Here is a 15607-nt window from a genome sequence, read left to right as displayed (position 1 = left end):
CTTTTGTCAATGAATATTCTCAAATGGTCCCAAGAAATGAAGCAGAAAAAACCCTTAGAGGAATGTAACACTCATTAAGCAACTCCATTTTCAGTAGCAAGTAAGGGGCTGTCACAAGTGACTTGTTCTTTGTATTCACTCTTGGGACATCCACCAGGTGTTCATTTCCTCCTCCTTTAGGCCAGAAGAAGGCTTGGAGTCACTATAAAAGCAGCAGCCTACTGGCATTACAGCCTGCAGCCATACAACCTCAAGCTATGATCCCATAAACTACGCAGGGCTGGGTCACTACGTGGGCAGGCCACAGCGGGGGAAGTCCCCCATGAGCAGCATACAATGCTCACCGTGCAGTCGACTGAGGCGCTGCAGAAGAGGTGCCCAACAGCCAGGCCGTGGGTCTCTGGGTACCTGTCAACACTCCCAGCTGCCCGCACAAAATCGGACATTACCAGCCAGTACCCAGCTGGCACTGATGCCTCCTTTGTGCAGCCATTACCAAGTGTGCACGTGAAGCCACGACTAATGGGCACGCATACACTCCTCACAAGCAGGCCTCACTTATCCCATGGTGTTTTTTAGAGGGAAAGAGACGTGACGACTCAGCTGCCTGTGAACCCAGCGAACTGCACACCGCCAAACAAAAACTCCTGCTTCCAGGTATCTTTTACCCATTGCTTTCCTTGTTTCCCAGGGCCTGCTCTGCATTGGTAAACACCTCTGCTTCCAGCTCTCCTGTTTCCACCCTGTTCCTCACACGCGGCATAACGGCAGGCACACCGAACTGGGAGGAATGGTGTACGCACCTAAATGCTTCTCCATTTTCTTCGGGCCATTTAGTTTAATAAGAGATACACCCTCTCTGCAAACCTTGTCTCCCCGATTCCCACACATGCTTCCTGCGTCTCACCGATAGCTCCCACTGGATGTGGAGCCGCTTGCGAAGAGACATGCGGCAACACTTACCAGGCCGCACAGGACAGGCGCCTTCCCCCTCAGCCGGGCCCTGCAACCTACACCCCGCTAAAACCTCTCTCCAGCCAGGAGCCATAGGCAGGAACGAGACCGCCCAGGCTGCGGCAGGGCTCGGCGCACGTGTAACGAGAGTCCCCGCAGAAGGCAGCGGCTCCTTACCTGGCTTCTCCTCAGGCGGGCTCTGCCGAGGAGGGTGCTCGGGGGGCGGCGGCAGCCCCTCGCCCGGGTAAGGGCCGCGGCCGCCGACCATCCCGCCCTGAGGGGGAGGCGCGCGCCCGCGCAGCAAACAGCTGCCACGTCCCGCCGAGGCGGCAGGAGCAGCTCCGGCCGCGCGCCTCGCTCCCGCGTGCCCGCCCGTCGCCGCCGAGGCGGCACTTAGCACCTCGCCCCGCCCGGCGCAGCCGCGCCCCCGCAGGGCGGCCCCCGCAGGGCGGGCCCGGGCTGTCCTCCCGCCCGCAGCCCGGGGCGTTAAGGCCTGGCGGCTGTGAAGATGGTGGCTGGCGGGCCGTTTGTGGTGTCGAGGTAGGTCAGGGCACCGGGCCGGGGTGTCAGCAGGGCCCGGCTTGAAATGCGTCGAGGCGCGGTGGGAGAGGGGCAGCCCGCGGGGTTGGAGCGGAGCAGTGCTGTTCAGGACCGCTGGAGGCCGTGAGGGAAAGCCCGGGGCAGGTGCCGCGGTGGGCGCGCCTCTGTGGGGACGCGGCCGGGTGGTTGGTGTCCTGCAGCCAGCGTTTGCTGGAGTTGGTGTGCTGTGTCGCGGCATTACTATGTGCCTCCCAATTTACTTTGTCCTATTTGGTACGTCTTACGTTTAGAAAAGTAGGGGAGGTGGCGGCAGAAGCTTGCAATTAGAAATCCCCGCACCCAGAGCAGCAGAATAGCACTGGCGCCGTGATAGCTTCACGTATGGAAGTGCAGACAGCTGCCACCTTACAAGAAGCACTTTTGCTGGTCCAAACTCTAACCTGCTTTTCTGGACTGTGGGTTTTGGTAGCTTTTAGGATCAAAAGATTCAGTTCAGATGTTGGTAATTTCTTGTTCTTGGAAGAGACTCCACCCTCTTTCATGAGAAAACATTTTGCGCTTGATTCACATTCAGGGATGAATGTACTGTCTTTATACTGTCAACTTTATTGCCATTTTTTGTGTGTGTGCGCTGTTCTGCCTTTTACTTTTTTCCCCGCAGCACGTTGTTATTCCCTCTGCCTTTCAGTACCTCAGGTGCGTAGCAAGCAGCAGAGCCGGAGCGCGGGCAGAGGGCGACGGCCGAGGCGTTGCCGCCCGAGCTGGAGCTTTGCTCTGAGCAACCGCTTCTTCTCCTCAGCTGGCAGTGGCTTACAGCAGGGGACCCTGGAATAAGGTGTTAGCAGCTTTTGTGAAAGAGTGTCTCTGATGGCTTTAACCGTGCTTTTTGCAATTTGTTAGTTTTCCTTGTAAGACTGCAGAGTAGCTGGGGGGTCTGGGCAACCTCGCTGCTTATTGCTCTCCTTCCAGTGTCTCGATCAGTGGGAAGTCTGTAATATTATTGTCCTTTCAACTTGTTCTTTGTGTGTCCTTGATCTCTGTTTTTGCCAGGAAGGACATGATACCTAATAAGTTTAAAAAAATTAAAATAAATATATATCTTGTAAGGGAGAATAGGTTATGTCTAGGTTTTTTTTCCTTCTCCTCCTGATTCTGATAGGCAGGAAAATGGCTTTCTATTGACTACAAAGGGAATTTGTTTCATCCTGTGGGATGAAGCTGGATAATCAAGCTTTAAGGTGAATTTGGACTAGAATTAGGTATTTGACCTTCTTTAAGAAAACATAAAGGAAGACCACAGCACCTGCATTTCTTGGGTTGGAAGTAATTTCCTTATATAAAGGTCTCTGTAAGGGAACATGTCTCCCAAGCCTCTTACAAGTCCAAACTTTTGCAGTGTGTCCACATCCTTGATGGTGACTTGCCCGAGAAGGATCCAAGATAGCTATTCCTATGCTCTAATTCAGCTAAGTACTTAAATAAACTGTTTCTAATCCTGTATTTATCATACTGACCTGAGGCCTTTGTGGAGATGCTTGGTGGAAACATTGCCAGTTTTCTCCACTGTGCTGTTTTTTCAGTAGTTCTGAACATCATGCTGTGTGTCTCTTGCCTCAGGTCTGTGAATTACTCATTGTAAACACCATTTTTCTGTCCATTTTTTCTCCCTTTGGTGCCCTGCCCTTCTTCTTTCCAGTATTTCTCAAAGACTGTGCTGCTATGTGTTACTGCATTTTATGAAAAACAGCAGTAGTGGTTGCTGGCTGAAATATGGACCAGAAATGCAGACTGGAGTAAGACACCAAATTGGTTTGCTGTAGGTCATGCGGGTTTAATGAGGAAATTGTCCCTCCAATACAAAAAGGTAGAGCAGAAGTGTACCATCTGGAGGGTGACATGCTGGTGAGCATGCATTTGTGCATTACATTTAAATGGGAGCCCAAGAGAAATGCCTAAATGCACTATTCAGGGAGCAGCAGGGGGCCCAGTCCTCCCACCTCTCTGGATGCAGAGCTCCCTCTGGAAGCTGCTGAGGGAGCATCTTGGAGAGCAGATCCTAACTGTGTGAATTCCTTTTTCCTGCCTTTTCTCTGACTTCACTATTTGGAAATTTCTGTTATTGCTTTTCATGCTGTGTCATAGACTTAGTATCTGATTCTTCATGTCAAGGCCAAATTCTCAGTCTTTGGAGGCTACCATCAAAAATGGGTGTGAAAAGAAGGTGAAAGGCTGGGAGGGTGAGAACGTCAGAGGTGCTTTCTGTGGTTCAACTGTGTTGTCTTTGTATTTATGAACACACCCATACTGTTTCTTTACATCTGTAGCAGGAGGTGGGCAGGTTTGATGTGGGAGCAAGTGAGACTGAAATTCTGCAGTGAAAAAGAGGAAATCTGACTTCCCAGAGGAGGCTGTTTCCAAACGTTTGCTCTGTAAACTTGATGTCTACTATATACCTTCTGGAGCTGAGCACCAGGAACCTTCCCGATTCCTGTTGCTCTTGAATGAATCGTAACTGTGCCTCAAAAAAAGTATAAAATATGGATAACCTTGACACCTTTCATTATTGCAAAAATATCAGGAGAAAAAGAGACTGGTTGGCAGTATTGTTCCATGGCTTTCCTGAATATTAAATTTCATTAAAGAGGATCTATGGCTTAGTGCTCTGAGGGTACAGTCTATGCCACAGGAGGAAAATTCTCCAGAGTAGTTTAAGGTGGGTTTTTTTTCTGGCTCAGGAGAAATGGGGACAAGAAACAGGGAAGGACACGGTCAGGTGTGTGAGGTCTCAAATGCAAAGTGTGAACTGGCTGTATAAATCATAAACAGAAGAAATATGTGCACCGACACTGGAGACTTAATCATGAGGATGATGAGTTTGAATGGGCTAGGAAGAGAGCCTAAAATTCAAGTCAGAGTTTCAAGGAGAGTCTTAGTAGCCAAAGAGTTCAACTTGGTGTTTTGTTTTGTTTTTTTTTTTTGCGGAGCTGCAACACAATGATAGAAAGACAAAGGGCTTAGGAGCAAGGCTTTGGCTGTTGGGCTGCAATCTATTTTGTGTGTGGTGCTGTTACTGTTGGCATAATTTCCTTGTTCAGCAGCTCAGGTCGAGATGCATTATGGATAAATGAAGATAAAGAGCTGGAGTTAAGAATTGAAAAGACCTTTGTTTCCTCAGAGACCACCCTTTAAAGGTTGATGAGGTTGGAGCCAAAGGCAGGACATAGGCAGGACCTGTGAAGCCAGTACAGCTGTCAACTGAAGTAGTAACAGTAAGAGAATTAATTTCACGAGGTGAAATTGGCAGTTGTTCTTGCCAGTAAATTGCAAGTCATTGAAATGTTTTGGTAGTGCAGCCAAATTTATTTTCAGCATATGTTGCCTATTTCTTCTGCAGTTTTTATTTTTTCTCATTTGGAACTCAGTACAAACATGAAAAACTAGTGTTCATTCTGAAGGAATAAAATTATTCAACATATCTTCTAATTAATAAATGACTAACCATACTGTATTAACCTTAAAGTATACTTTATGTGGATGACATGCTAATGCAGTGTACTGTAATTGGTAATACATGGGTTCATCAGACTACACTGACCCTTACAAGCTATCTAGCCAGGTCTATCAGTAGAAAATGAAAAATAAATCATGCAAGAGGAACCCTTTTTCAGAGTTCAAGTGCAGAATACACTGTAGAGAGAGATATATATTTATAAAAAAGCCTTGCATTGATTAATTGCTTTTTCTTTGTTTATATAATATTTCCTCTTAAACAACTTTCAGGAATACAGGAATATAACATTATTAACACATGCAATGTAAATTTTTTCTGTTGGACTCTTGTAGCTCTCTGAGTATGTGAACTGCTTGACCTTTGTAGAGTAACATGCTTATGCTTTTCCAACTGACAGATGAATGGTGAAGTGAAACTCAAGAATCCCTTGGTCACTGGAGTTTCTTCCTGGCTTTTTAAAGCCTGGAGGGGTGGAATGAATCTCTGCACTGTGCTGCTTTCAATCTTTCACTCTGTGAGCTGGCATCCTCAGAGTTTCATCTCTTCTCATTTGAAGAGCTTGCCAGTCTGTTATTGTTCCTGCATCCACTGTGAGTTATCCTCCCTGAAGTCCAATGACTGGAAGGTTGGAAATTGCTTACAGACACCTAGTGGCTCACAGTAAAAAGTGCTGCATTCCAGATCTGCATTTTGAACTTTTTCCTTTTTAGACAGATGTCGTGGACTGACATATTTAGTTTCAGAGCAGCCAAATACTCTTGTTTCCTACTTCATTGACTCTGATCCTTTACTGGGTCCTTTTCAGGCTTATACAGTCTTCCCTGGATTTTTGCTGCCCAGTTAGCCTCTCTGTTACCAGCTGTAGTTACAGAGCTCTGCTTTGAGGCTTCTGAGGAAACATACAAGATGTTGTATCCTCGAAGGCTGCATGAGCTGACATAAACAGGGTGGTGTCATGAGCTTTGCAAGCACTGTTTTTCCTCCAGAGATGTAAATGACCCCTGTGCAATAGTTGACCTCTACCAGCACAGGAAATAACATAATATAACATCTTTTTGCGTTTCCAAGGAATAGTATTGAGAGTTTGAGGAGGTTTTTGCTTGGCAGGTATAGTTTTCTTAAATCTGGCACTGGAAATACATGGTTTCTTACAATGGGACAGATATAGCAAGTCAGTACATTTCCACGTATCTCTGTAGGCTACTTGAAATTACAACTTGTTCTAAAGCCCTGTTTAAAGAAATATCAAAGTGTAATTTTTTTGTTTGTTTGTTTGTTAGGTGTGCACTGTTTTACATTACACAGCTGGTAAGTTTAGGGGAGAAGCATTCTTGTCCTCATCAGAGACATCAGATAGGTATGGGAAGACAGGAGTCATATTCTGCACAGATGTGTATCACTTTGAAATCACATATGCAGGCATCCTACTTGCAATGTGAAGGGGCTATGTTCATCTCTAATGAATATGGCTCTGAGGCTGCAATTAAAACTGTGACTTGTGTTCATTTCTATTAACCGCTTCAGCTGTGCTATTGTTGTTCCTAACAGGCAATAATACTTTAAATGACATTAGGAAATCTGAAGCATGCTGCATTTGCAATTGTTTGCTTTGAAGTAAATTTTGCTTCATTGTAAGTGCCCAACATGATTATTTGGGAGTCACTGCTGATAACGGAATGCTTAGAGCTGTTATGAAATAGGAGCTAATCAGCTTTAAGGAACAGATTCATGGTGATAGTTAAATATTTTCCTATTCTGGCCATCTAAAGAAGTTTCATTTAGCGATAATGATCAAAAGAAGCATTTTGAAAAGATTTTTCTTGGAAAAAAGCTGCTGAGAAGAAGTTCATGTAAATTCTTTCATCTGTAAGGCTCAGAGCAACCTCTAGGTCAATCACTTTGCAGTAATTTGCAGAAATATAAATGCCTTAATTAAGCATGCTTTAAATAAAAAGGGGAGATAGAAATTGTTGGCTTTAATGTATTTCTACATCTATGCTTTTCAGCAGTTGGGGGGAAAAATTGTGTTAATCTCGAGAGTCAAAATGAGATTGCCATTATAGCCTCAAAATTTCTGTAGAAATTTTCACAAATTCATCTGCTTTGTAACTGCTGCCACATGGTGTTAGCGTAACTAGCTAACCTGATGGAAGCAGATACTCTTATCTGAGGCAATTTAATCAATCCTTATGATTGTTATCAAATATAATGTTTTCAAGGGAACATGGATTAGCCCAGATTGTACACTGATAGGCAAGCAATTGTCTAATGGAATACGTTGCATACATTTAGTAAGTGAAAGCACTGATCCCAGCTGGGACCAAGATGTAAGTCTTGGATGTTTCAGGCGAGCGCTTTGTTTGTTAAATGAAGCCACTAAGAAATAGTACTACAAAGTATACAACTAGTTACTGTGTACAACTTCTTTTTACTTTAAAAGATAAATACTCAAGAGTACTGTTCTGCCCTGATTTTTTTTGATTGCTAGACTGTCTGAAATACCTCCCCTTCTCAATTCTCCTACCCCACAAAATGGCAAAGGTCCTGGGATAATTGTGGAGGATGTTTGAATCTAAAGCATGAGCGTCAGTCTAGATATAAAAGTTCACAGAGCAGCCAGATAACCAGGCTGCTATTCTTGGGGTGTTTGTGACAGAGGTGTTGTGGGTGAATGTGTTCTTGTAAAACAAACAATCCTCCTCCCCACTACCTGCCTTCGCCTCCCCCCTGAAGTTCAGAAGCAGCCTTTGCTGCAGATACAGGGGTATTTAACCAGCATGGGCTATTTGACACAAATGTTCGCTGCCAACTGTGCTACATACTTTCAATTGTTCATTGAAGTGCCATATTACAGGCAGCAAAGCAAATATTTGGACCTCTACTGTGTCATCTCTGCAATGAGGAGCCAGATCATCCTGTTTTATGGTCCTATTTGACTCCATGTAAGCTAACAATATCATTGGAAATGTAATAGACTGGGTCTTCTCAAAATCTGTAATGATGCTGTGGGGATGTATAACTCAGTAGCTACAATGAAGTGTAGAATGCATCCTTTCCTCCTCTGTTCATATAGGTCTAAATTACATTCCCTGATTTGAATATGTTTGAGATCCCTCCTGGTGTCCTTTTTTTTTTTTTTTTTTGAAGGACTGCATGAAGTTTCCAAATTTCAACACCTGTGTCAGCAGTCAATATTGATTTACTTGAGATCTAAATGCAACTCCAATAATTTATTTTTCTGTATTTGGCGGGGAAGGGAGGAGGAAACTGCACTGTTTTATGGCTTCAGTCAAAAGAGGCTGATGTTGTGCCCTAGCCAGGTGGGGTCCTATGCCTTTTCTTGGTTAAAGCCAGCCAACGTCTGTAATTGGCAGAAGCCACAGAAGTGCTGTAGTTAACATCCTTTTCAGTCACTTTTGATTTTCTGTCTTGAAAGACCTCTCATAACCGGGTTGAAAGGGGAAAGTTTTCAGTGCAAGGCTTGAACTCGCATCTCCCTGCTACGATACTTTCACCCCCTTGCGGTTCATGGTCTTCAGGCCTCCACCACAGCAGTATCAAGTGATTAGGCAGTGTGAATGAGCAAATTTTGTCCTCTCGTAAATCTTGTATAATGCTTCTGGTTCTTGCCCAATGGAAAAATCAAAGCTGGTTTTATGTTTGAGGCTTCGCATGGATGCCAGTTTGTTAACTTAACTTGTCTGCTTATATACGCAAATATAATTAATTGGCCCCAATGGACTCTTGTCTCAATTTGAACATTGTATACCCAGAGTTACTCCCCTCTGAAGAACAGAAGTGATAGAAAATAAACGCAGTATTTGCTTTTTGCGATTATCCCAGAATATGGTTTATAACTCTTAGAACTGCCAGCCCTGGCCTTATCACTTCATATGTCCTCACCGTCTGCTCAGGGTTCTGTTGGTGAAGAACTGAGGCTAATTGGTGCTTAATATCAATCGAACAGTAATAATGAAGGAAAAGTCATTACTAAGGCTGATGTGAATTAGTAGTAAAGCTATTGTGGCAACAGCTATTATTGCTGTTTACTTGGTTGTCTGGACCATTGGCTTCTGATATAAAGTGGGCTATTTGTTCAAAAGACGTATTTACAAGAATGGTAATTTCCCACACAACATTAAAAAGGGAACCAGTGAGCAATGATGACACATCTGCCAGATTCACCCAAGCTCACCCAGGTGATGCTGCATATGAGAAGAAAAAGGCAGATTAATGATCAAATATAGAACGAGGAGAAATTGGGTAGGCAGCAGTACTGCTGAAAATACTCGTTAGCAGACCACAAACTGAACGTAAAGCTTCAGTACCATGCTGCTACTTGAAAAAGGCAAACAAATTGCTCTTGGGTGAATGAATAGGATTGTCATATGCAAGACATTATGACAGTCCTGGAAGTTCTCTTTTGGGAGCCGTGTTTTGAGAAAGATGTAGACAAAAAGTCTAGCGCTCTGTTTTATTGTTATTCTCTTTTAGGTAACACAAGCTATGAGGAGAAGTTGAGGTGATTAATTTACAGTATGTGAAAGTTTCTTGTAAACAGAAGGATGACCTGTTATTCTCTGTCTCCCTCAGAGAGCAGAGTAAGGAGCTGTTAGCTGAATTTTCAGGCTGGAGCAGGTTTCACAAGGAGATGGTCTGTTCTCCATCATTGGAAGCCTTTAATGATAGGTTAGAAGCACCTGTGTGGGTTGGATTACGTATCCCTCTCTTGTCTTGGAGCAGGGCAATGGATGACATAGCTTTTCCAGGCTTATTTTTTGTGAATCGTGTAGCCTGTGGAATCTTTCAAAGTGATGATCTCAATGTCCAGTTGAATTGTTTGTGCAGGCTTTCAAATCTTAGCTGTAAGTTCATTAAAGTAGACTTAAAGATTAAGAACCACCCTGGGTTTTGTCCCAAAGATTAGATCTGTCTGACACAAACAGAAAAAAAACAATCCAGATTTTGCTTTGTCTCAACTTTGGTTTCTGGCTTCATTGCCTGAGCAGATGGGATCAGTCCCATCTCAGTATGCTGCAAGGAGAATAATGATGATTGCAACTCTCTGTTGAGGTACTCAGAATATTTCTCATTCAGGGCTTAAATTAGTTTCAAATTGCTTGTAAAATTAGTGCATGTTATGCTTATGTACAGCTGAAGGCATGTTATTTGAATGAGCCAGAAGATTTGATCCTACATATTTGTTATTATTATGGGGTTTTTTTTCCTCAATTCAGCAAATATGAATGGAATAAATCCTGTCCTGTTAAAATCTGGAAAGTACGCACACTGACTTCAAGTGCACCAGGATTTCAAAGTCCCTTCCTCCCCCACATAAATGCTAAAATCTTGAGAGCTAAATTTAGCCCAAGGCATTTTTGGTTTTTTTTAAAGCTGGGAAGATCTATAAACTCCTAAAATAGCAACTTCTTTTGGTATGATGATACAGTAGTTTCACTAATATTGTTGCTGTGAAGTCTAAGTTTTTTTTTTTTAAGGAGAAAAGTTACAGAAAGTAAAAATGCACAAATTCTAGCGAGTGTTTTAACAGAAATAAGACAGTTTGTTGATTTCAGCATGATAACTGAAATATAAGGCTTTTGTTCTTTTTCTTAACAGAACTCTGCCATAATATCCAGAAATACTTCCCATTAATCATTTTGTTAAGGCTTTGCCAGCATGTAAATCTTGCCACAACTGGAAAAATTCAGTACCCAAAATGAAATGGAAATCAGAAGCACCGCAATAGCAATATATGATGTGTTGAGCATTCAAAACGCTGAGCTATTGTCAAAGGTCTAAAAAGCAGGTTGGCCAGCAAAGGAGCTGGTGTGCCAGGCTGCTGCCAAAGAGCACTGACAAAAGTAGCTTGCTGCTTGATTAAATTGGCTCAGCACAAAAATGGGTGGAGAACAGAAAAGCTGTTTTTTGTGTCTGCCTTCAGAGCCCAGATGCTCACCTCCTTTGTTGCATGGGGCTGTTAGCACGCTTTTGTACGGGGTGGCAACGGAGCTGGGGAAGGCCACGGCAAGAGAATGGGAAATGCCTGAGAGGAGTGATGCAGCCTCTGCCGCTCCATGGAGTAGGAGGAGATGTTATGGACCAAGCCCCTTCAAAAGCATGGCTTGAGCTGGATGTCTTTTTTTTACCTTGGAAATACTGAGCACTGCACAACGACCAGAACCACCTTCTGGGTCAATAATTGGGTCTTTAAGGATCAGCGATCCAGTTGAGCAAAATACTGGAGTTTTTCCTTGCCTCCTAATCCCTTCTAAATCATTAGAGCCTTAAATATTTGTTGAAATTCATGTCGAATCTGGACAAAAATACATCCTTTTAAGTATTCATCTAGTTTTTCATGGAGTGAGTTTTGTTATGCTGTGCTGCAGCTTATTTCAGTCCTTCCTAAATGATCAGTGTAAGCTGTGACTGTCTCTTTGCTTTGGATTTCTGCAGCACCAAGCACAGTGCAGGCACTGTATACAATATCGCACCTTGGATGACACTGAAAAGCAAATACTGTGCATGTGTCTGAGCAATGATTTTAATTTCTTCTCAGTACATATTAAATTTCATACATGCTTTGATATCTTAGTAGTAGCCTCTTTGCAAAGTTCTATATGGAAATACTTACTGCAAGAATATTTCTATTTTCTTTGTCCTCTCACCTGATACCAAAAAGGTTTGAGAGAAGAGGTACAGTCATAGTGCTTAGATTGCTATGGGAGATCGGGTGCCTAGCAAGCCTTTTAGGTTCTTACAATGCTGGTGTTTGGAAGAGTTTGTAAAATCTTTAGGTGCCTACATTTCCACTTACAAGCTTAGTGTTTCTTAAGCATTTTCTAGAGTGGTGGCTAGTAAAATAGTGAGAAAGAGCAATATGCAGAGTTTAAAAAAAAAACAAAACAAAACAAAAAAAAAACCCACAAACCAAACAAAAAAACCCACCAACAACCAAACCAAACACACCTCATATCTGTTTCTCTAGTAAATGCAAAAACTGGCCAAAACTTCTGTTGCTCTTGACCAGGACTCAATTGGAAGTAACAGCTTGATGTTGAAAGCATTTATATCTTATTACTTGTCCCTTGAGTTGTGCAGTTCTTCTGCCATCAGGGTTTCACAGAAGCAAACCTTCCAAAGCAAATAAATAAATAAAATCCCAGCTGACAAGCTAATATAAATGGTATGAAACAGAAGGGTAAATGGGGAAAAAAAGACTGATTTGACATAAACAAATTAGAGCTGTTGACAGTGTGGGTGATTTTGAGAAGTGCAGTTCCATTAAATTCACAGATATGAATCCTGACAAATAACAAGCCATGGTAATTTATATAAACAAGGAAAGGAAATAATGAGTGGATATGGAAATCTAACAAGAATTTGGTTGTTAGTACAGCACAAAACATTGTGGCAGTACAGATAGCAAAAACTGAGAGCTCCTGCCATGATGAGGCAGTGCTAATGTGCAGTGCCCCACTGGAAATGGTCACGTCACTGTGCCAGTGTGAGAAGGCTAGAGGAATGACTGCCGTTCTCTGCCTTTCATGCGTATTATATAAAAAAACCAGAAAGCACGTTTAATCAGCATGGTTAGATTGTAAAGTCACATAAAAACTGAGGTCTCTTGGTGCCGTGCTGTAGACTAACGTTTGGGTGCAGATGTGTCCAAGGCTAATTCAAGCTCGCAGATCCCCTGCACCATACAAGCAGTAGGTCTGTGGTTTGTTCATTGCGTGGAACTCCTCTTCATTCACCCGGCGTTTTATCTGCTTTACGCTGAAGTGTCTGTGCAGGCATGCAGTGCTTGTTCGGTGTGAATGGTCAGTATCACATACAACCTACTGCTTCCTGCCTGCAGGCACCTCATGAAGTTCATATCCCTCTGTTCTTATTTTAGGAAGAGCTTTATTTTTTCACCTTTCTTTGAGGGTTCTTAATGGACAAACCTATTAAAAATTCAAAGCACTGTATTTATTTAGATAAAAGCTGTTAATTATAAATGTCCAGCCATATGGCCATTAAGACTAACATTAAGTAGGATAAAGAGGGAATGGATATTTTAGATAATAAAGAACTGTTTTAGAAAATAGAAACTTTCTTGATGTTATGTTTCATATAGGTTGAACAATGGAGTAGTGGTTGGTAGCCTGCAGTGGTTCACACTGAAGAACTTGGTTTTCTTTTCTTTTATATTTTTAATGCCTTGCTATTGAAGACTGTCTATTAAAAAAAAAAAAAAAAGCCACAAAAGAAATGCCTCAAGGAAAGCCAGATGGCTGAATATTGGCATCTAAAATGAAAATAAAATATTCAGCCATACATATGTGCCTTAAATACACTTAACTGCAGTCCTTTGTTTATGAGCCAGACTCTCTTCTCTATTGCTTTTGCATTGGTAACTTTGAACTTGTTTTGCATATGTTTTAGTAGATCAAAGTTGAGCAAAAATGTGGTTAAGGAAATTTTTGTGCTTATTAGTTCTAGCCCCAAATCAAAGATACAAAGTCAAGTTTTGGCCAGATATCATACCCTGAAGTAATGGAGGTTATTTTGGACAGGAGAAGAAATGAGTTTCTCTATTGGTACCTCAGTCTAGCAGCTTTTTTTAAAGCTCTGAATGTGGACAGGGATATCGTTAGCAACTTTTTGAATGTGTCGCAGCATTTCCTGATAACACTGCTGTTGTGTGTAGTTTTGCTCATACTGAAAATCTTTCAGCTTCATCTGTGGCGATGGTGTCCTTGTTGCCTGGAACCATGTTGTGCAAAATGAGCAGCAGTTCAGGAAATCCATGTGTGTAGATAAGCAGACAGCACCAACGACTGAAAAGCGTAGTGGAGACATATGAAAACTCAGTTCTTCTGTAGAAGCCCAGCCAACTCCTGGAGCAATCTACAAAATTCCCTGCAGGTATCCAGCATTTTTCATCTGATATGTAAAAGGATAACCGTTGTATTGTTACTGCATTGCCAACCTCCTGCTTTGTTGGAAAAACTTCTTTTCAATATTTCCTGTACTTTCTTGTTTTAATAGTCAGGACACACATTTGAAGGCAGTGATTGAAGACTAGGGTAGCATCAATTACTGCTACCAAAAATGCAATTTTGGAAAACGTGTCCATCAGATATCCAGTGTTGTGAATGGTGCCTAAACAAGAACCTGCCATTTCCTTTGTACTGTCTTGGTTCAAAAGGCCCTTGATAGAAGTGCGCGTGGTGTATGTTTCTCTGAGTTAGGTTGGAAGGCTGAAGAGATTAGTTTGTTCCAGTCAGATCTGTTTACTTTTTCCTATCTCTGTCTCTGTTTGGAGATGAAGTTGTGAGCTCTGTTTTTTGTGTAGTCCTAGCCTGGACTTGCTTGCAGAGTCACTTTGCTACTGTCAGAAACTCGTCACTCCTTCCTGTTTTGAGACTAATAAATAAGTTTAAAGTACCAAACTGTTGGCACTTGGGATTCAAAACGTGGGAAGAAAATTACATGGTGTAAATTAAAACGGGCGTGGATTACTGTTGCGTGTCCCTCTGCACAGTCTCTTTCAGGCTTTCTTACCACCCTCATCTTTTAGCCCATCTGCTCAAGAGTGCTATGAACTTTGTGGCATGTGAGACAGTGTAAATACCATTTTGGCAAGTCGCTGTGTATCTAAGGAAGGCTGTGAGTGGGTGCAGCTCTATATACCTTGCTCCTGTTGATGTAAGAGAGCAAAGAAGGCATGATCAGAAATGAGATGTGGCGGGGGTTGGACTGGTGGCTTTCCATCAGGTCTTCACTGTCAGAGTTGCTGCCTACAGCAATATATTTTTAGAGCAGTTATATATTACAGCAATGCTAGGTGCCGCTTTGGGTCTGAAGGAAGATTGGGAGAGTGAAAAATGGATTAGGGTTTATTGTAAAATTGCTAAATCTGTGTGAAGACATGCAAGATTCGATTCTTGTTCTTGAGTACGGGGATGATTTACAACTCTGAGAAAATATTAGGAAAGAAAGGGGCCCATCTAACAGCTATAGATTTATGTTTCAAATAGATAAAGGGTTATTAAAATTGTTCAATTTTGAAGCTACTTTTAAATCGGCACAAACGGAGGTTTCTCTAGCTCTTAGTTCTTAACCTGTTGACAGTTGTTGCACCCAGCAGCAGTAGCCAGGAGAGATTTCCAGAAGTGTGCTGTAGTCGCAAATGCCATTTGTCCATAAGTGAATGGGAAGTTCAGTGTCTAAGTTTGTATCTGATGCCTGACCAACAGAAACACCTAGCATAAGATCAGACATCTGACTGACAGAAAACCTAAGTCAAGTTTGAAATATTAATGAATTATAGATGAATAGATGCAAAATATTTTAAGAGTGTTCCACTATTAGTAGTGTTTAATAACTGTGACTTAATTCAGCCACTAGACATTTTGATCTGTTCTGGTTACTCAAAACCTCCAGCTGCAGAAGCCATGTACAATTCCTGAATATATAAAAATAAAATGAAAAAGAGTGGAACCTGCTGCTGAGACATCAGACGATAACTTAAAAGCTGTTGTTAGAGATATTACCATAGGTTAGGGAAACTGTACTACACATACTTGAAGTTCTGTAGATAATTAGATTAGG

General features: G+C 42.3%; 1 protein-coding gene across 1 annotated transcript in view; it reads left to right on the top strand.

Annotated features, from left to right (window-relative positions):
* The first annotated feature begins 1423 nt into the window (after nt 1-1423).
* The window catches only part of NYAP2 (neuronal tyrosine-phosphorylated phosphoinositide-3-kinase adaptor 2), a 181565-nt gene continuing 167381 nt past the window's right edge, over nt 1424-15607 (top strand). The window contains exon 1 of the mRNA XM_087740700.1: nt 1424-1494. Within this exon, the coding sequence (XP_087596826.1) occupies nt 1463-1494 (32 nt within the window). The 5' untranslated portion in view covers nt 1424-1462. The remainder of the gene's footprint in view (nt 1495-15607) is intronic.

This window comes from Nipponia nippon, unplaced genomic scaffold (assembly GCF_047370975.1).
Source record: "Nipponia nippon isolate SJK-2023a ecotype South Korea unplaced genomic scaffold, ASM4737097v1 scaffold_7, whole genome shotgun sequence".
Taxonomy (NCBI): domain Eukaryota; kingdom Metazoa; phylum Chordata; class Aves; order Pelecaniformes; family Threskiornithidae; genus Nipponia; species Nipponia nippon.
The sequence above is the reverse complement of the archived record's forward strand: the minus strand, read 5'-3'. Positions and strand labels throughout refer to the sequence as shown.